The sequence below is a fragment of the Petaurus breviceps genome, unplaced genomic scaffold, assembly GCF_028583685.1.
Source record: "Petaurus breviceps papuanus isolate PSGF00001 unplaced genomic scaffold, PetGlider_PUasm1.0 185, whole genome shotgun sequence".
In the NCBI taxonomy this organism is placed as follows: Eukaryota; Metazoa; Chordata; class Mammalia; order Diprotodontia; family Petauridae; genus Petaurus; species Petaurus breviceps.
The window spans coordinates 7,149,192-7,164,061 of NW_027185797.1; the positions used below are offsets into that span (position 1 = coordinate 7,149,192).

General features: G+C 42.6%; 1 protein-coding gene across 3 annotated transcripts in view; it reads right to left on the reverse strand.

Annotated features, from left to right (window-relative positions):
- LOC138161643 (collagen alpha-6(VI) chain-like) overlaps positions 1–14,870 on the reverse strand; it is a 133,781-nt gene that overhangs the window by 24,382 nt on the left and 94,529 nt on the right. For all 3 annotated transcript variants that reach the window (XM_069088398.1, XM_069088400.1, XM_069088399.1), the window contains 6 exons: positions 14,438–14,488; positions 12,967–13,002; positions 12,104–12,166; positions 7,961–8,023; positions 5,924–5,959; positions 5,787–5,823 (listed from right to left, as the gene is read on the reverse strand). In XM_069088398.1, coding sequence (XP_068944499.1) covers positions 5,787–5,823; positions 5,924–5,959; positions 7,961–8,023; positions 12,104–12,166; positions 12,967–13,002; positions 14,438–14,488 — 286 coding nt within the window. The remainder of the gene's footprint in view (positions 1–5,786; positions 5,824–5,923; positions 5,960–7,960; positions 8,024–12,103; positions 12,167–12,966; positions 13,003–14,437; positions 14,489–14,870) is intronic.

Consider the following 14,870-nt stretch of genomic DNA (forward strand, 5'->3'; position numbering starts at 1 on the left):
AGGAGAAAATAAATGTGTCCAGAACTTAGCAAATTCTTCTAGTTTGTCGGTAGAATCATACATAGAATGTGGAGGTCTTAGAATTTGGCATTAAGAACAGACCTTAGAGACCATTTAGTTCAACCTTTCATTTTATAGTTGCTGAAAATGAATGTGGGGAGGAGGGAAATGACTTGCCCAAAAGAATACAGGGAGTAAGAAACAGAGTCTGGATCTGAACCCATGTCCCATGGCTTAAAGTCCAGTGAACTTTCCACTTCCCTATACTGTCTTTTCTGCTTTAAGGTATATAACATGTCCTTACAAGGACGCTGTGAGATGGATATGTGTCACAGAGGAGGAGACTAAAGCTCAGTGAAGAAAAATGACTTTTCTTCTACTACACAGCTGGATGCAGGACCCTCATCACAGCTCTGCTGCCCTGGGGGTGGGGGTGGGCAGGGAGAGAGGCAAAGTGCAATAGATAAAGCTCTGGCTGCAGAAGAAGGAAGGGACTATGGGCATGCCGTGTCACTGCCTGAGCCTCTGTTTCTTCATCTGTAGAATGGGGATAATGATCCCTATAGTATCTTCACAGGAAGAGACACCAATGAGATAATAATTATGTAACCCACGACAGGTCTGGGAAGAGAAGGCAGGAAGCAGGTGAGGGATTCATGAAGGGTCTTAGACATCCTCAATTCTCTCTCTCTTTTTTTTTTTTTTTTACAGAGGAGGAAACTGGCCCAAAAAAGTGAAAGTTTAGTGTTAACTAACTTTGTGTTCACACTAACCAGTGTCAACACAATTCTGCTGTGCTAAAATGGAAGGGAAAACTAGACCCTCACAAAGACCTCCTGGATGGCTCATGGGTGGTGGGGGTGGCCACCATTAATGGAGAAAGATCACCTCTGGCAGCACCTACTGAGTTGGAGGGGTTTCAAATGTCCACTAGATCCAGGTGCCCTTTGAGGATCTGCCTCGTGAAGAGAGGAGAGGTCATCACCAGACAGTTGTCCTTGAGCAGCTGAACTTGTTTTTGTTCCAAAACTCATGATGTCATTAGAGAGGGCATGGAGGGGCTATGATCTGCATCAGGAAAGGGTATATCCACTGACCAAGTCATGGATCGCTGGTACACTGATACATAAGTTAACATTTTTTTTTTAAATCCATAAACAACCAAAAACTTGAAGAAAAATTGATGGAATTTTTGGAATAGAATTCTGCTTTTAGGGGTGTCTCCAAAACCCCAATTCATTAAATAAACTGCAGTTTCAGATCATTTAACTTTTCCAGGAAGAATAACGAAAGAATTATATGAAATGAAAGAAGAATAATGAAACAACAGCAAGGGGTAACAGACGGAAAGCTCGGATCCTGCATGGATCCCCAGCAAAGGCAAGCGAGCGAGCCAGGGGAAGGCACCCAGCCCTTTGAAGGGCTATGGTGGCCACGGACAAGAGTCTGGAATGAGAAGGCAGGCCCAGGTCATGGTCTTTATCTGAATAAGTCCCATTTTGGATTCATCCATCAGCTGTTAGAGCCCTGGCTCCCCTTTCATGTGTCCACCCCCTCACTGCACCATCTCTTGTCCCCAATCACAGAGCCCCGGGGGGGATCTAAATACTCCTTACTGCTATTGCTTGTTTGTTTTTTGCCTTTTGGAGGGCAGTTGGGGTTAAGTAACTTGCCCAAGGTTACACGGCTAGTTTTTTTGTGTGGGTGTCAAGTGTCTGAGGCCAGAACTGAACTCGGGTCCTCCTGACTCCAGGCAGGCGCTTTACTCACTGCGCCACCTAGCCGCCCACCTTACTGCTCTTGTTGCTTTCAGACTCTCCCTTTACCTGCTTCACCCAGCTCTTTCCTCTTCTGAATTCCACTCCAATACAATTTTCCACTCAATCCAAACTGTGGCCCCTTAGTTAGCCAAATGACCCCTCCCCCATTTCATCTTCCTTTCTCAGAGTTCAGCACTTGGCTCATCATCTTCTCCTCCCCAATTCCTATCTCTAAACCAGGGGACTTGATATTCATGCTGATGCCTCAAGCTCCCTAGCCTCCTATTTCCTCAGTGTCCTTAAATCCCACAACCTATACACAGCTTCAACCACAAACAGTGTGACCACCCACCAGATCCTGCCATTACCCACAAGTGTGCCACTTCACTAATTAGGGCCTCTGACCACCAGCTCCCGTCCTTCGATCTCTCTCTGTCCTTCACCTCTTCTTTGCCCTTGCACAGACCTCCGTTTCTCACTATTTTATCAGGTTAACTCTCCTTTTCAGAGCACTTTGGACACCACACTGAGTGTGCTCACACTGAATGTCTTTCCCCCTATTCCATCACTGCTTTTCCTGTGCCAAGCCTCAGCCCTGGATGGCTCCCATCATCTGCCTCTTACTCACAAACATCTGAACAAAATCCTGAGCCAGTGAAGGCTGGATCCACTTTATGTTATCCAAACTCAAACGAACCCTCAGTGTATCAAGGCAGTTCCTTTATTCCTCCCTAACCGATTCCCCATCTCAGCTGCCACAAAAACCTTCTCTTCCCTACTCAAGTTTTCCCACCCACTGCCTCCCTTTATCTCCCTTTGCCTCTATTGGAAACATCTGAGGCTGTTCAGTATGAACTTCCTTTTCTCCCCTTCTCTTCTTCTCTTACTCCCTTCTCCTTTCTCCATCTCTGACCCTGAGGTGACCCTCCTTCTTGACAAGGCCCACCCTTCAACATGTGTTGTTCAGGCATGTCCAACTCTTTGTGATCCCATGGACCATATCATGCCAGTGATATGCATGGAGTTTTATTGGCAAGGATACTGGAGTGATTTGCCATTTCTTTCTCCAGAGGCAAACTGAGGGTAAGTGCCCAGGGTCCCACAGCTAGTAATTGTCTGAGTCCAGATTTGAACTCAAGTCTTCCTGACTCCAGGTCCAGCTGTCTATTCACCAAGCTATCTAGCTGCCTCTCCAACATATATACTCAAAACCTATCGTATCCAGCAGATTGCTCAATCATCAATCATTCCTCAATCATACCACCTCTCGCCTTTATAGTCTTTAATCTATTCCCATGAACTGACTTCTGTTCAACTGGCTTCAAATCTTTACTAGATGTTCCCGTCCACTCAAGTTATCATCCCTCTCTCTCCCCTCATTTCTCAACTAGAGTGAGGAGCTCAGAGTTTGTCCTGTGCTACCACATGGACCTTTTCCAGAGCCGAGCACCTGGCTGGCCTTTGGCTTTGTACTCATTCAATCATCTCTACAAAGACCCTGACAGTTACAACCATGGCTGCTGCTGTGTTTAACAATCCAGTCGATATGGAGTTGAGAAGGGTTGTGGGCAGTGGGGATTGTGTTGAATGAACCAGCTTTGGTGAAATGACCCCCTGCTGCCCCTCTGATATGACAATGGCACAGGAGGACCAGAGAACTACAAATCTAGCTAAGTGCTCAGCTCTAAAAATGGCACCAAAAGAGATGATTGAACTCTACTCTCCAGACCCGGCTTACTTCTCCAATCCTGTTCACCCAGAAGTCTTCAGAGAACCACCCCAGAAACCCGAAGCCCACAGCCATAGTGCTTGTGTTCTCTGGGTAAGCGTATCTTATCTCTGCAAGCAATGCTGCCTTAGGCAGGGTTACACACGGCTGCTCTTAGAAACCAATACAACATCAGCCAGTCATGTAAAATCATCTTCCAGATGTTTGACAACATTTAAATATCTATTGCTAATTACAATGAATAGTAATGGAGTACTCACCCTTCCAGCCAGCTGGAGAAGAAAAACGAATGTCACATTATTATTTGGGAAAAGAACAGAAGATAAAATCATGTAACAAAGTTATGGCAGCTGAGACTTGAGCCTGTGAGCTTTTCCAGGTGAATTCTGCACATTTTGGCAGATGGATCATTTCTTGGCACCCAGATTTGGAAAATTAGTAGATTGAAACTAGTATCCTGCTAACTGCAGTATTCCAAGGGAGATGACAAAGGAAGCCAGGGGTTTATAAGGGGAAGTTGGGTCACAGGCAAGCTAGCCTGAAACTGCAAAGGATCTTTATATAGTGAGGGGCAAGGAAATGCATCAGAGTGAGCACTTATCTGGAGAGCAAAATGGTCTCATGAATGCTACCAGATGCCCCACCTACTTGCAATTAACCATAATAATAGCAATACTCAATAGGTAGCAAGCATTTATGCTGCACCTTAAGGTTTCCAAAAGTCTTTACAAACATCATCTTATTTTATCCTCAAAACAACCCTTGGGGGTAAGGCTATTATTATTTCCATTTGGCAGGTGAGAAAACTAAGGCAGACAGAGGTTAAGTGACTTGCTCAGGATTACACAGCTAATTTTTGAGGCCAGATTTGAACTCAGGTCTTCCTGATTCCAGGCCCATTATTCTATCCACTGTGCCACCTAGCTGCCTCTTAATTCAATTAAATTGGCCCTCCCAGGTGCTACTTCCTAAAAGAGTCCTTCTTAGCTGCTAATGTTGCCTCTCCCCTCCTCCTACCATCTTGAAATTAGTTTGTATTTACTCAATATCTAATTTTACATAAATAAAAACCACATATGCATGCATATATCATATCTACATATATTGACATATTGATTTATCTATGTACACGTTGCTTTTCCCCAGGAAAATGTAAGCTTCTTGAGGCCAGGAATAGTGTCATTTAATTCTTGTCTTTTTATCCCTAGCACCCAGCATCTGGCCTGGCACCGAAGGGCACTCAGGAAATGCTTATACAACGGAGTGGGAGGGCAAGAGTGTCTTCCCTTCCTTTCCCAATATGTAAAGATGGCACCCTTTAAGCCCGCCCTTTCTTGTTTCCTAGATTTTTGCTAGTCTTTCCCCAGTTTAGGAAAGAGATGCCCCTTTATCATAGCCATCACACACTCTTTATAGAGACAAACAACACAGCCCGTCCAGCTACACTCTCCTGTAGGAATGAGAATTCAAGATCCATTTTGCATTCAGAACTTAAAATGTCTGTCTTGAGATCAATTCTATCTGCTGCAATGAGCTTTACTTTGTTTATTTCTCTTTCCCTGAGAGAACTTGTGAGGAAGTCCATCTTTTTCTTTAGGTTGTGTTGGTTTATTCAGAATGACATTCTATGCTGTCAGATAAAGTGTATATGAATTCAACTCTTGAGGGTCTGTTTCTATCAAAGCCCCTTGACATTACATAGGTGCATATTTTGAAGGCAGGAGGGGGAAAGAGGATGCCGTGCAAAATGACATTTTCCTTTAATCTTCCAGTTAAAATGCTGTTACTGTTTTCAGACCTTGGGAAAAGGAGACGAAAACAGCTGGCATCAACATGATAACTGGAGGAAGTCCGAACGTTTCTGCAAACCAATTTCCAACTAAATATAAACAGATCACTTTGTAAAAGCAGCCTCACCTCAGAACAATAAATCAAGAGCCAAGGTAGCCATTCAGCTGCATTTTCAGTTCATCCATCTTCCAGCCTGTACCATCATCAATCACAGCCAGTTCTTTTATTTTTTAATTGTGAATATTATTCACTATTGATTGACTTAACTGCAGTTTTGAGAGTTGCTGGGGAGATTCTAAGCCCATGCATTAAGATTCTTTGGGTAGAAGGTGCCATGATACTTAGCACTCGGGGGCATCACAGTCAACAAGTTGGCTGTCCGTAAATAATTGTTCCCCAGCTCCAGACTAGCCCAATGACACCTTCCAACTTGAATTAAACTAGCTGGTGAGGTGGATGCAGAATCTGCTGGCAATCTGGCGGATCATTTAAGATGGGGTACTCACGGCTATGGTCCCGGACAAACTGAATGACATCACAGGTCTGCATTTCAAAAACAGAAGAGGAAGAATTTACCAACAGACCACAAGGTGCAGAAGTTTGTGATTCTCAAAGGACTTCACTGGATTCTGGAAGTACATACTGAAAATGGAGTCCATCCCTTTGCTCCTTTTGGGCCCTGGAAAAATAAAAATTTCAGTAAATAAAATGTGCACCATTATCAATAAGAAAGTCCAAACAGTTTTTTAAAAATCACAGAATCATAAGACTCTAGATGAGTTCATCAGACCCAAGGGCTCCATTCTTCTTAGTTTTGTGGATTGTTTGTAAACCTCTTACCAAGTCTAACATATTTACAATACTCCCCCTATAATCGGATAGGATAAGTCATACTGTACTACACCATGGTGCTGCTCTGCATTAAAAACATCACTGGGGCTATCCCATCTTGATCTTAGAGCTTTGGACAATACCCAAAGCCCAAAGTTAGGGCTGGAAATGGAGGACTCTCATTGTTCACTGACGTCCTATGAAGAGTAGCTAAAATAATGAGGAAAATTGAGCCTATAGGGAAGTGCCTTGGGAAGATAGGAACATGATTCACGCATTTAGGAAAAGCACTTCATGGCCCCAGGACTAGGGGCAAAAAGGGGAAATCACAGGGAAGCATATTTCAGCTCAGCAGTTAGACCACCCCACAACAGAATGGGCTGCCTCAGGAGGAGGCGGGTTCACTGTCACAGAAGATCTTCCAAAAGAAGCTGGATGGCCACTTCTCAAGGACCTCATCAGTGGGACATCAAGCACAAGTTAGGCTAAATGATCCCTGAGGTCCTATACAACCCTAGAGACTGTAAATCTGTACATGCCCCCGATCCTGGGAGAAGAGCAATGATTTTGCCTGGAGTTTAGGAGTTCCTAATCCCTAAGACTTTGGGTGGGATTTCCTCATAGTTTCTGACTTTAATTTTGGAGTCAGAGGACCTGAGTTCAAATGTTGCCTCTGCTGCTTACCACCTGTTTGGTTTAACGTGAATCTCTTAACCATCCTGGGCCTCAGTTTTACTCATCTGTAAAATGGAGGGGTTGGTCTAGATGGCCCTGCAGGACCCTTTTATCTCCAAATCCATGATTTTAAGATCTTTTAAATAAAGTGAAATGTAAACATCTTGACAAACAAAGCTCTCCTTTCTTTAAATAACATGAGAAAAACATTCTCACACACCAACTCTAGCACCAGTGCCCAGTGGACGGCATAGCCCATGCACTCCTTGGACCATAGCCTCACTCTTTGGCATGCAGAAGGGTCAGAGCCTGGATTCCACACCTGATGCCTCCACTGTCTAATCCAGCCCCAGGACAGGAGGAGAAGCAGGATTGCCAACAAGTCCCGAGCAGGAGCCACAGCCAAGTCCCAGGCCCTGACCCAGGGCTCCCAAGCCAACCCCTCAGCAGCAGCTGCAGCTACAACCTGGCCTTGATCTCTTGCCACTGTCAGACTGATAATGATGATGAGACGATGACGACAGTGATCAGCTTAACTAAACCAAGAGATCCCATCCCAAACTCGGACATCTGGAAAGGTCATGAAAAGCGCCTGGCAAAGATGAGCACACATCTGTCAGGCTAAGGGGGAGGAGGAAAGAGGGAAAAGTCATTCCGCCTTGCTTTGTTAGAGCCTGAGATCACTGAACTCAGTTTGGCCGGGTCACATGAATAAAAACAGCCACGCACAAAATGCAATGGATTACCACCCAGATTCCTGGAGGAAAAAACCCAGTGCGATTTATAGTCAATAGAGTCAAGTCTCATTTGTCATTCCCCTACTCAATAATTAAACAGATATCAGCTGCCTGTGATTCTGGTGGAAGACTGGACAAGAAGAGGAGAGATTTATGAAACGTAAATATAATCCCCAAACTTTCAGTCACTTAGCTTGGAGTCCCTCCCCCAAACTGATCACAGTCAGCTTCCAAAAGGCAGTAACAATGGAATAGCGAGCTTTCCCTCCTCACTTTGCCAACACAGGGGTAGAGGATGCTGGGAGTGCTATCATGGCCAGCCAGCGTGAGACAGAACAGAAGCACACACTCAGCTCATTTACAGAGGGAACAAAGAGGAGTTTGTAGGATCAGCTTTTCATCAATAAAAACAATTGCACCTGTCAATGCCACCTTACCTTCTGTCCTGGAGGTCCTTGGGATCCAGGAGAGCCCTTCTCCCCAGGGGGTCCTGAAGGGCCCTAGAAACATCAAACGACATAAACATCAGGATCAACTCATCCCTTCCTCCCTTGGCATTCAGGTACAACACACTTTTGGGCTTTGCAATGTGGTGGAAAGTATATGGGACGAAGAGACAGGGACTTGCATTGCACTTTCTGCTAATTTGTTTTATCTGCTTGAGGATCTGAGAGTCAAAATACCTGCCCTGCTCACCCTGCAAGAATTTTCTAAGGATCAGGCCTGATAAGAGCCGTGAAAAGGGGGAGAGGTATCTTTGGGACCAAACTCATGAGCTCATTGGTGTAAGGAAATACCTTCCACCAGTGTGGACCAGTATCTTCTCTATACCTTCTAGTCTCCAGAGCTGTCCAGTCAATACACATCAGGGCCAAGGCTTAAAGCCTGATTCCAAGGGTGGCCTTCTCTCTACCCACTGGGCTATGCTCCCTCTCATCTATTGATGATTTAACCTATGGATGAAGGAATCTGCAAGTTTTGTTTTTTTGTTGTTTTTTATTTTATCCTCAAAACAACCCTGGGGGGTAAGGCTATTATTATCCCCATTTGGCAAGTGAGAAAACTAAGGGAGACAGAGGTTAAGTGACTCGCTTAGGACGGCATAGCTGGACTGGCTATGTTGTTTGTCTCTATAAATTTAGTTCAAATGCTGCCAATAAAACATGCTCACAGTTATAGGGTCTCCTCTTACCACTAATAAACTGTGTTAAAAATCTACCTACAGGAAAAGGGGAGGGACAGATTAAAAAGAAAATCTGTACTATAGCCTGCTCTGGAAACAAAAGATCTCTTTCATTCAGCATGGGTTTCCCTGCAGTTCAGGATAATGTTATAGAAGAATCTAGGGCAGCAGGATGTCACTACACAAACCAGAGATATGGACAAAACAAATGACAATCGTTAACAGTGAGCCCTTCCACAGCACTTTGAGGTTTACAAAGCACTTTATACATGATATTTCACTGGGTTTGCCCAACCCTGTGAGGTAGATGATAATTATAATAAATACAACAATAATACTACTACCATGCATTTAAGGGTTCTGAAACATTTTTACACATGTTATCTAATTTGATCCTCCTAACAATTCTGGGAGGTAGATGCTACTATTATTCCCACTTTACAGCTAGAGAAACTGAGGCTGAGAGAGGGTAGGTGACTTGTCCAGGGTCACACAGCTGTAATGGGAATGTAAATTTTTAAGATCTTCCCTGCCCCTAGGCTAAAGTGCACCTGGAGCCTGGGGTGGGAGGCTTGTTTTTCAGTAGATACTTCTTGATTGGCCAGTGAGTTAATAAGGTTGTTACATTCTCTGAGCCAGGAGAAGGCTATATAAGCCCTGATGTGTAGCTTTGTTTTGGGGCTCACTTTGAGAAGTGTTCTGTGATTTGATATGGATTCTGGGAAGCCGTTGTCCAGAGCCCGCCGGCTTTGAAACCCAGATGTTGAAACCCAGGTGTTGATTGGGTATGGATGTAATGGTTGGACAGTTTGAAATCTGTCTACTTGATCTGTTTCTGTCTTGATAATTCTGTCTGTATATTCTGAAGTTTGGGATGCTGACCTCTTTCCCCTGAACTAGGTAAATGATACATATTTGACTGATTAAAGTAAGCTTGTTAACCCATTTTGAGTTGCTTTCCTTTATCAAAGCAGATCTAAGAACCTGTGTTGGCAGCAAGCCCTGAGGACGCTTGGGGTGCTTGCTGCTACAACAGCCAAGGAGGTGTGTCATGCATCCACTGCACCACCGAAGCAACAGAAACAGTACATTCCACATGCTCCCTCCATTTTAATTTCAAGAATTAAAAGATTTAAAATAAGACTTTGAGATGAATGCCAGTAAGATACTAATCAGATAACTGAGGTAAAAATGCTTCAAAACATTCACTGACAAAGGATGAAGACAGACACTGGATTCTTTTTAAAACTGGCAGGCTTGATATCTCCCTCCCAGCTCAAGGAGCTTAACAGATCTCAAAACTTATGTTCCTAGTGTCAAATACAGTTGTGATCTTTAAATGTTTAAACTTTTATTTTTTAGAAAAGCACGGGACATTATTATGACTAATGTTCTACATGCTGTGTGGATGGCTATTTACACTTGTGGAGCACTGAAGGAAAGGAAACAGCCACATTGATTACATTCTGAAAGAAAAGAAGGAAGGAGTCTGAGGAAAATGATGTAAGAACTTAGTTTGGTAGCAACAAGAGGCTGAAAGGATTTCTCAAACATGAAGTGGCTTCACCAGAATCTTCCAGTGGGAACTAATGATCTCCCCATTGGAGATCTTATATTCCCAGTGCCTGAAGTACAATGTCTAAAACCTGAAAATTCTTCCAAGGAAGTAGGAGTAGGGTCTGGCAGGAGGAATGAGAAGATTACAAGGAAAAATAAATGCTTCCCAAGTGAAAACTAAAAATGCAGAGCTTATAACTTCTACTACGCTCCAAAGTCAGAAGGAGAAGAACTTGCTCACTTTCCATAACTTATTTTGGGCAAAAGAAAAACTAATTACCATCCAAAAACAACTACTGAGGCATTTAGCAAAGGCATCTGGTTTTTATCACACATTTCAATTTTCAGGCAAAACTCCTTCATTAACAAATCCAGGGCAGTGATCCCATGGTAGATCACTGTGAGTGACATCTGGGCAGATCTGAAAATCTTGCTTAATTGGTTCTCTAATCCCAGAGCTTTTCCTGTTTTCCTGTGAACACTTTATCAATGGAGAACTTTCCAAAAAGTTGTTTAAAAAAAGAAAGAAAAGAATTATTGCAGGTAAACAATTTTCACTGAAGGAGACTCATGAATATGGATCCAATGCAGAACAAAAAATTCCCCCCAAACCTGATTTCCATTTTGTAGAAAATACTGAAGAATTTGGCCAAACCTATGAGAGCCGTGTCTGCTCACTCAGTAGGAAATTTGAAGTAATGTTCCAACTGCAAATTTCTGTCAATTGACCCAGTCTGACTAATGCTTTCCCATCAATTTCACTGCCATGAGAAGAAAGGACAAAAAAGTTCTGAACAAAAGTTAACACCAGAAGGTTCTTTCACCCCCCTTCATTAATTGTTGTCAATCCACAGTGGTCATTTATATACAGCTTTAATCCAGAAATCCACCAGCTTGTAGGAGGTCTCCACCAATGGTGGTCTTAGGAGAGCCAAGGTTGCCCATGCAATGGCTGACATGAAGACAACCTACTTTCCATTTCAGCAGACAGGGCACTGAGCTCTGTCAAGGCACAATGGGGATTTAGTTGAGACACCTAACTCAGAGGAGCTTTCTGTGGCAATGGCCATAAAACTACCCCCTTCAGCTATTTAGCAGAAATGATCTTTCAGAGTTGCTATTATGGAAGGTATTTTTGGAAGATCCTCAGCAGTGAGAATTCAAGGGGCTCAAGGGTAAAGGATTGTACTATATTAGAAGTGTGGGCTCCTGCCAATGAGAAGAAAGAAAATGAATCCCATCATGGCAGCAAGTATCTACTGCATTAAGACACATCCACCAGGGACAGGAAGATCTATCCCTAAAGACAGGAAGACCTGGATTCAAATTCTTTCCTGGACAAGTCATTTAACCTCTACATGTAACTAGAGCTACATGCTGTAGTGTAACTCTCAGGACAATAAATTGCAGAGAAGGTGCCAATCTGAGGTGCTAGAGGAAGCATCTCACCTAACCCTACACAAATAAAGTCACAGGTCCAGGTGCCATCCCTCTCCAATTCCAGGACCTTAAATAGAACCTTAGACAGGAAAAATTATTTTTGTAATATTAATTTAATATTAATATTTATTCAACATTATATAATATTGAATACTAACTTAACATTATGCATTCTTCAGCCCTGAGCAATTTATCCCCTGCTCACTCATACTAAGCAGGTTAACATATGCGAGAGATATATTTGCTTCCTGGAAGCTACTACATTGACTCACATATAAATTCCATAAATTCTTAAGAAAAAAATGAGAGTCAGAGGAATCTTTAAAATCTGCTAGCAACCACTTTCCAAATTGGCTGAGACTGGAACGAGAGGATCTGGAATTTGTAAAGGAGAGCTTACCGTTCTTCCTTTGTACCCCTTTGGCCCAACTTCTCCTGGGCTGCCAGGATCGCCAGCTCCCCCCTACAATGGCACAAACAAATGATTAAAATGGTCCCTATGTCCAAACAGAAGGCTTCAAAACCTCAGAAATGAACCACACCACCTTGATGTGAGGAATGATGGGTAGGACCCTGAATCTTAGCATCACCCCACCTGGTACCAGGGCACCCAAAAGTCCATCCTTAGAGATAGGATCTTAGAGTATCAGAGTATAGTACCTAGAGATAGCATTGAAGAACCTCCTATAAAATACAGAAATATTTGGGAGTGGGCATATTCTGAGCTGATGAGGCTGGTCTTTGTAATCATCCATTTCACTTGAATGGACAACACAAAGCATTTATTTTGGTTGATTGCAGCATTCCAGGATGTTTCCAGTTACCAAAAGCCCATTTCAATAAAGACCAAAAGCTTAATGTGAAGAATATAAAGTTGGTCTCTGAAAAGATCTAGCTGCTATCAAACTCTAAAGGGTTGACACATGAGGGGTGAAAGGTTTTCAAAGCATCTGAATTCTTCAAGATTCCTCAAAATAATAGATTTTTAAACCAAGAAAAAAAAGCATATGGAATAAGACAAAATTTCTATGTCTGCATATGAGCATATTAAGAATTCTCTTTGTTTATGGGGATGGGTTTGTATAATAACCTTTCTAATTAATGATGTAATTTTTTTTTGACCAACCAATTCTCACACTGGTAACAAAAATAAGTAAAGATTCATCTTTTTACTTTATTGGCACAATTTTTTCCCCTAGTTGAAGGCTAGCTGGCCACTGCATATTTCCTCAGTGGGCTCAAGTCATTATAAATTGCACATACCTTTGGTCCGCTATCTCCTGGGAATCCTTCTTGCCCCTATAATCAGCAGTACAGAAGATTAACACACTCACCTACAACACAACTAGGGTTATCTTGACTTAATTCATCATCTTGTTGCGCCATTAATATTTTTGGCTTTGGTCTCTCAGATCACATCATGAAAACACTGTCCATAAGACACTCAGAAACAGCACTCTACAAGCTTGTTTCATAAAAAAGCAGCAATTTCTAAAATAAAAGCCATTCACTGGCTTCAAATATGAGAAGGAATCAATAACTAAGGTGACATTTAGCCCTTTATAGTCATTGGCCTGTAATGTATGTGTTCCTATATACCCTTGTCATAACATCAAATATGTGGCACCTGTTGTTTCTGCAATATTAAGGTGGTAACATTTTATTTATGCTTCTGAAATAAAATCTTCAAGGTAAGAGTGAATTCACCATTGTTCTCCTATTATAGGAATCAGACAATAGTTACTAGCTAACTGAATGTGGTCAAGAATGCCACTGAAAGACTTCCCCCTTGAGGTAGAGTTTCTCACTCTGTTATAACCACATGGCAATAGGAGGAGGTAAATTTTTTTTGCTAGATTTTCAAACATTTGTCAATTTCTGTCTCGAGATATCTGAGAATGCTGTTCACTCATTTTAAGCATTTTCAGTCCCAGGTCCCTTCTTTTGCTTATTCTTCTCAAGTATCATATATCCTATCACCCATGTCACACATCATGTCACATCAACAGCACATGTCAATATCTGTCACAAATATGATGGTGGGTATAATATCACATCACATCAAATCACCCAGCTAGAGCTAGAAGAGACATCAAGAACCATGTAATCCTTCATTTTATAGATGAGAAAAACAAGGCTGTTTAGGGAGTGAATTTGGCAGCATCTGAATCCAGGTCCTCTCACTCCAGGGGTCTGTTGTACACAGAAGACTAGGAGAACTTATACTCAACGAGGCATCCTTTCAGTGCAAAGTTATTAATAAATACAATTTAAAAACTCATCTCCGCCCACTACCCTGGAAGCTGCTACTTAACATGATGTCCTTAGGAGGACCCGCTGAACCTCTCACTAATGGCCAAAACAAACAAAATAAGATAAAGCCAGATAGTCCTGGAAGGCACCCAAGTTTATACTCAGAACACAAAACTCCTAAAAACCAGTTCTGTTTTTAGTTTGGGGTAAGTCACGCCATAGCAACAAACCTCACCAAAGAAGATAGACCTCAGCATTCAATTTCAGATACTTGTGCTTATGGTTTTTCTCCTACTTCAACCATGAAATTCTTCCCCCTCCCCTCCCTACATTATTCTCCACTCCATATCAACCTGCAAATCCCTGAGTTTTTAACTGTCCAGATCAAACTTTTTTCTTAAGCTTTCTCCTGCTTTAAGTGATGCCAAAGGAATAAGAAACAAGGTGAACACTCCCAGCTGCAGATGAACATTGGCTTTACCTTTTCTCCTTTTCTTCCTTTTCTGCCATATCCTGCACTTCCATCCTCTCCCTGAAAGCAGAGGATTAAAGAATCAGAGTCTCGGGGTGGCTAGGTGGCGCAGTGAGTAAAGCCCCAGCCCCAGAGTCAGGAGGACCCGAGCTCGGTTCCAGCCTCAGACACTTAACACCCACACAAAAAAACTAGCCTTGTAACCTTGCTCAAGTTACTTAACCCCAATTGCCCTCCAAAAGGCAAACAAACAAACAAAAAGAATCAGAGTATCCCTCACTGTGACTGAAATCAATCTTATAAAAGGGCAAAATATGCAGATGCCCTACACTGTGTCATCTGAGGGACACTGGGAAAGATCATCTTGACTAAAGAATCTTTCTTCCCATTGCCTCTCCTTGGTAGTCACCAGCCAGTCAGTCAACAATCATGTTTAAAGCAC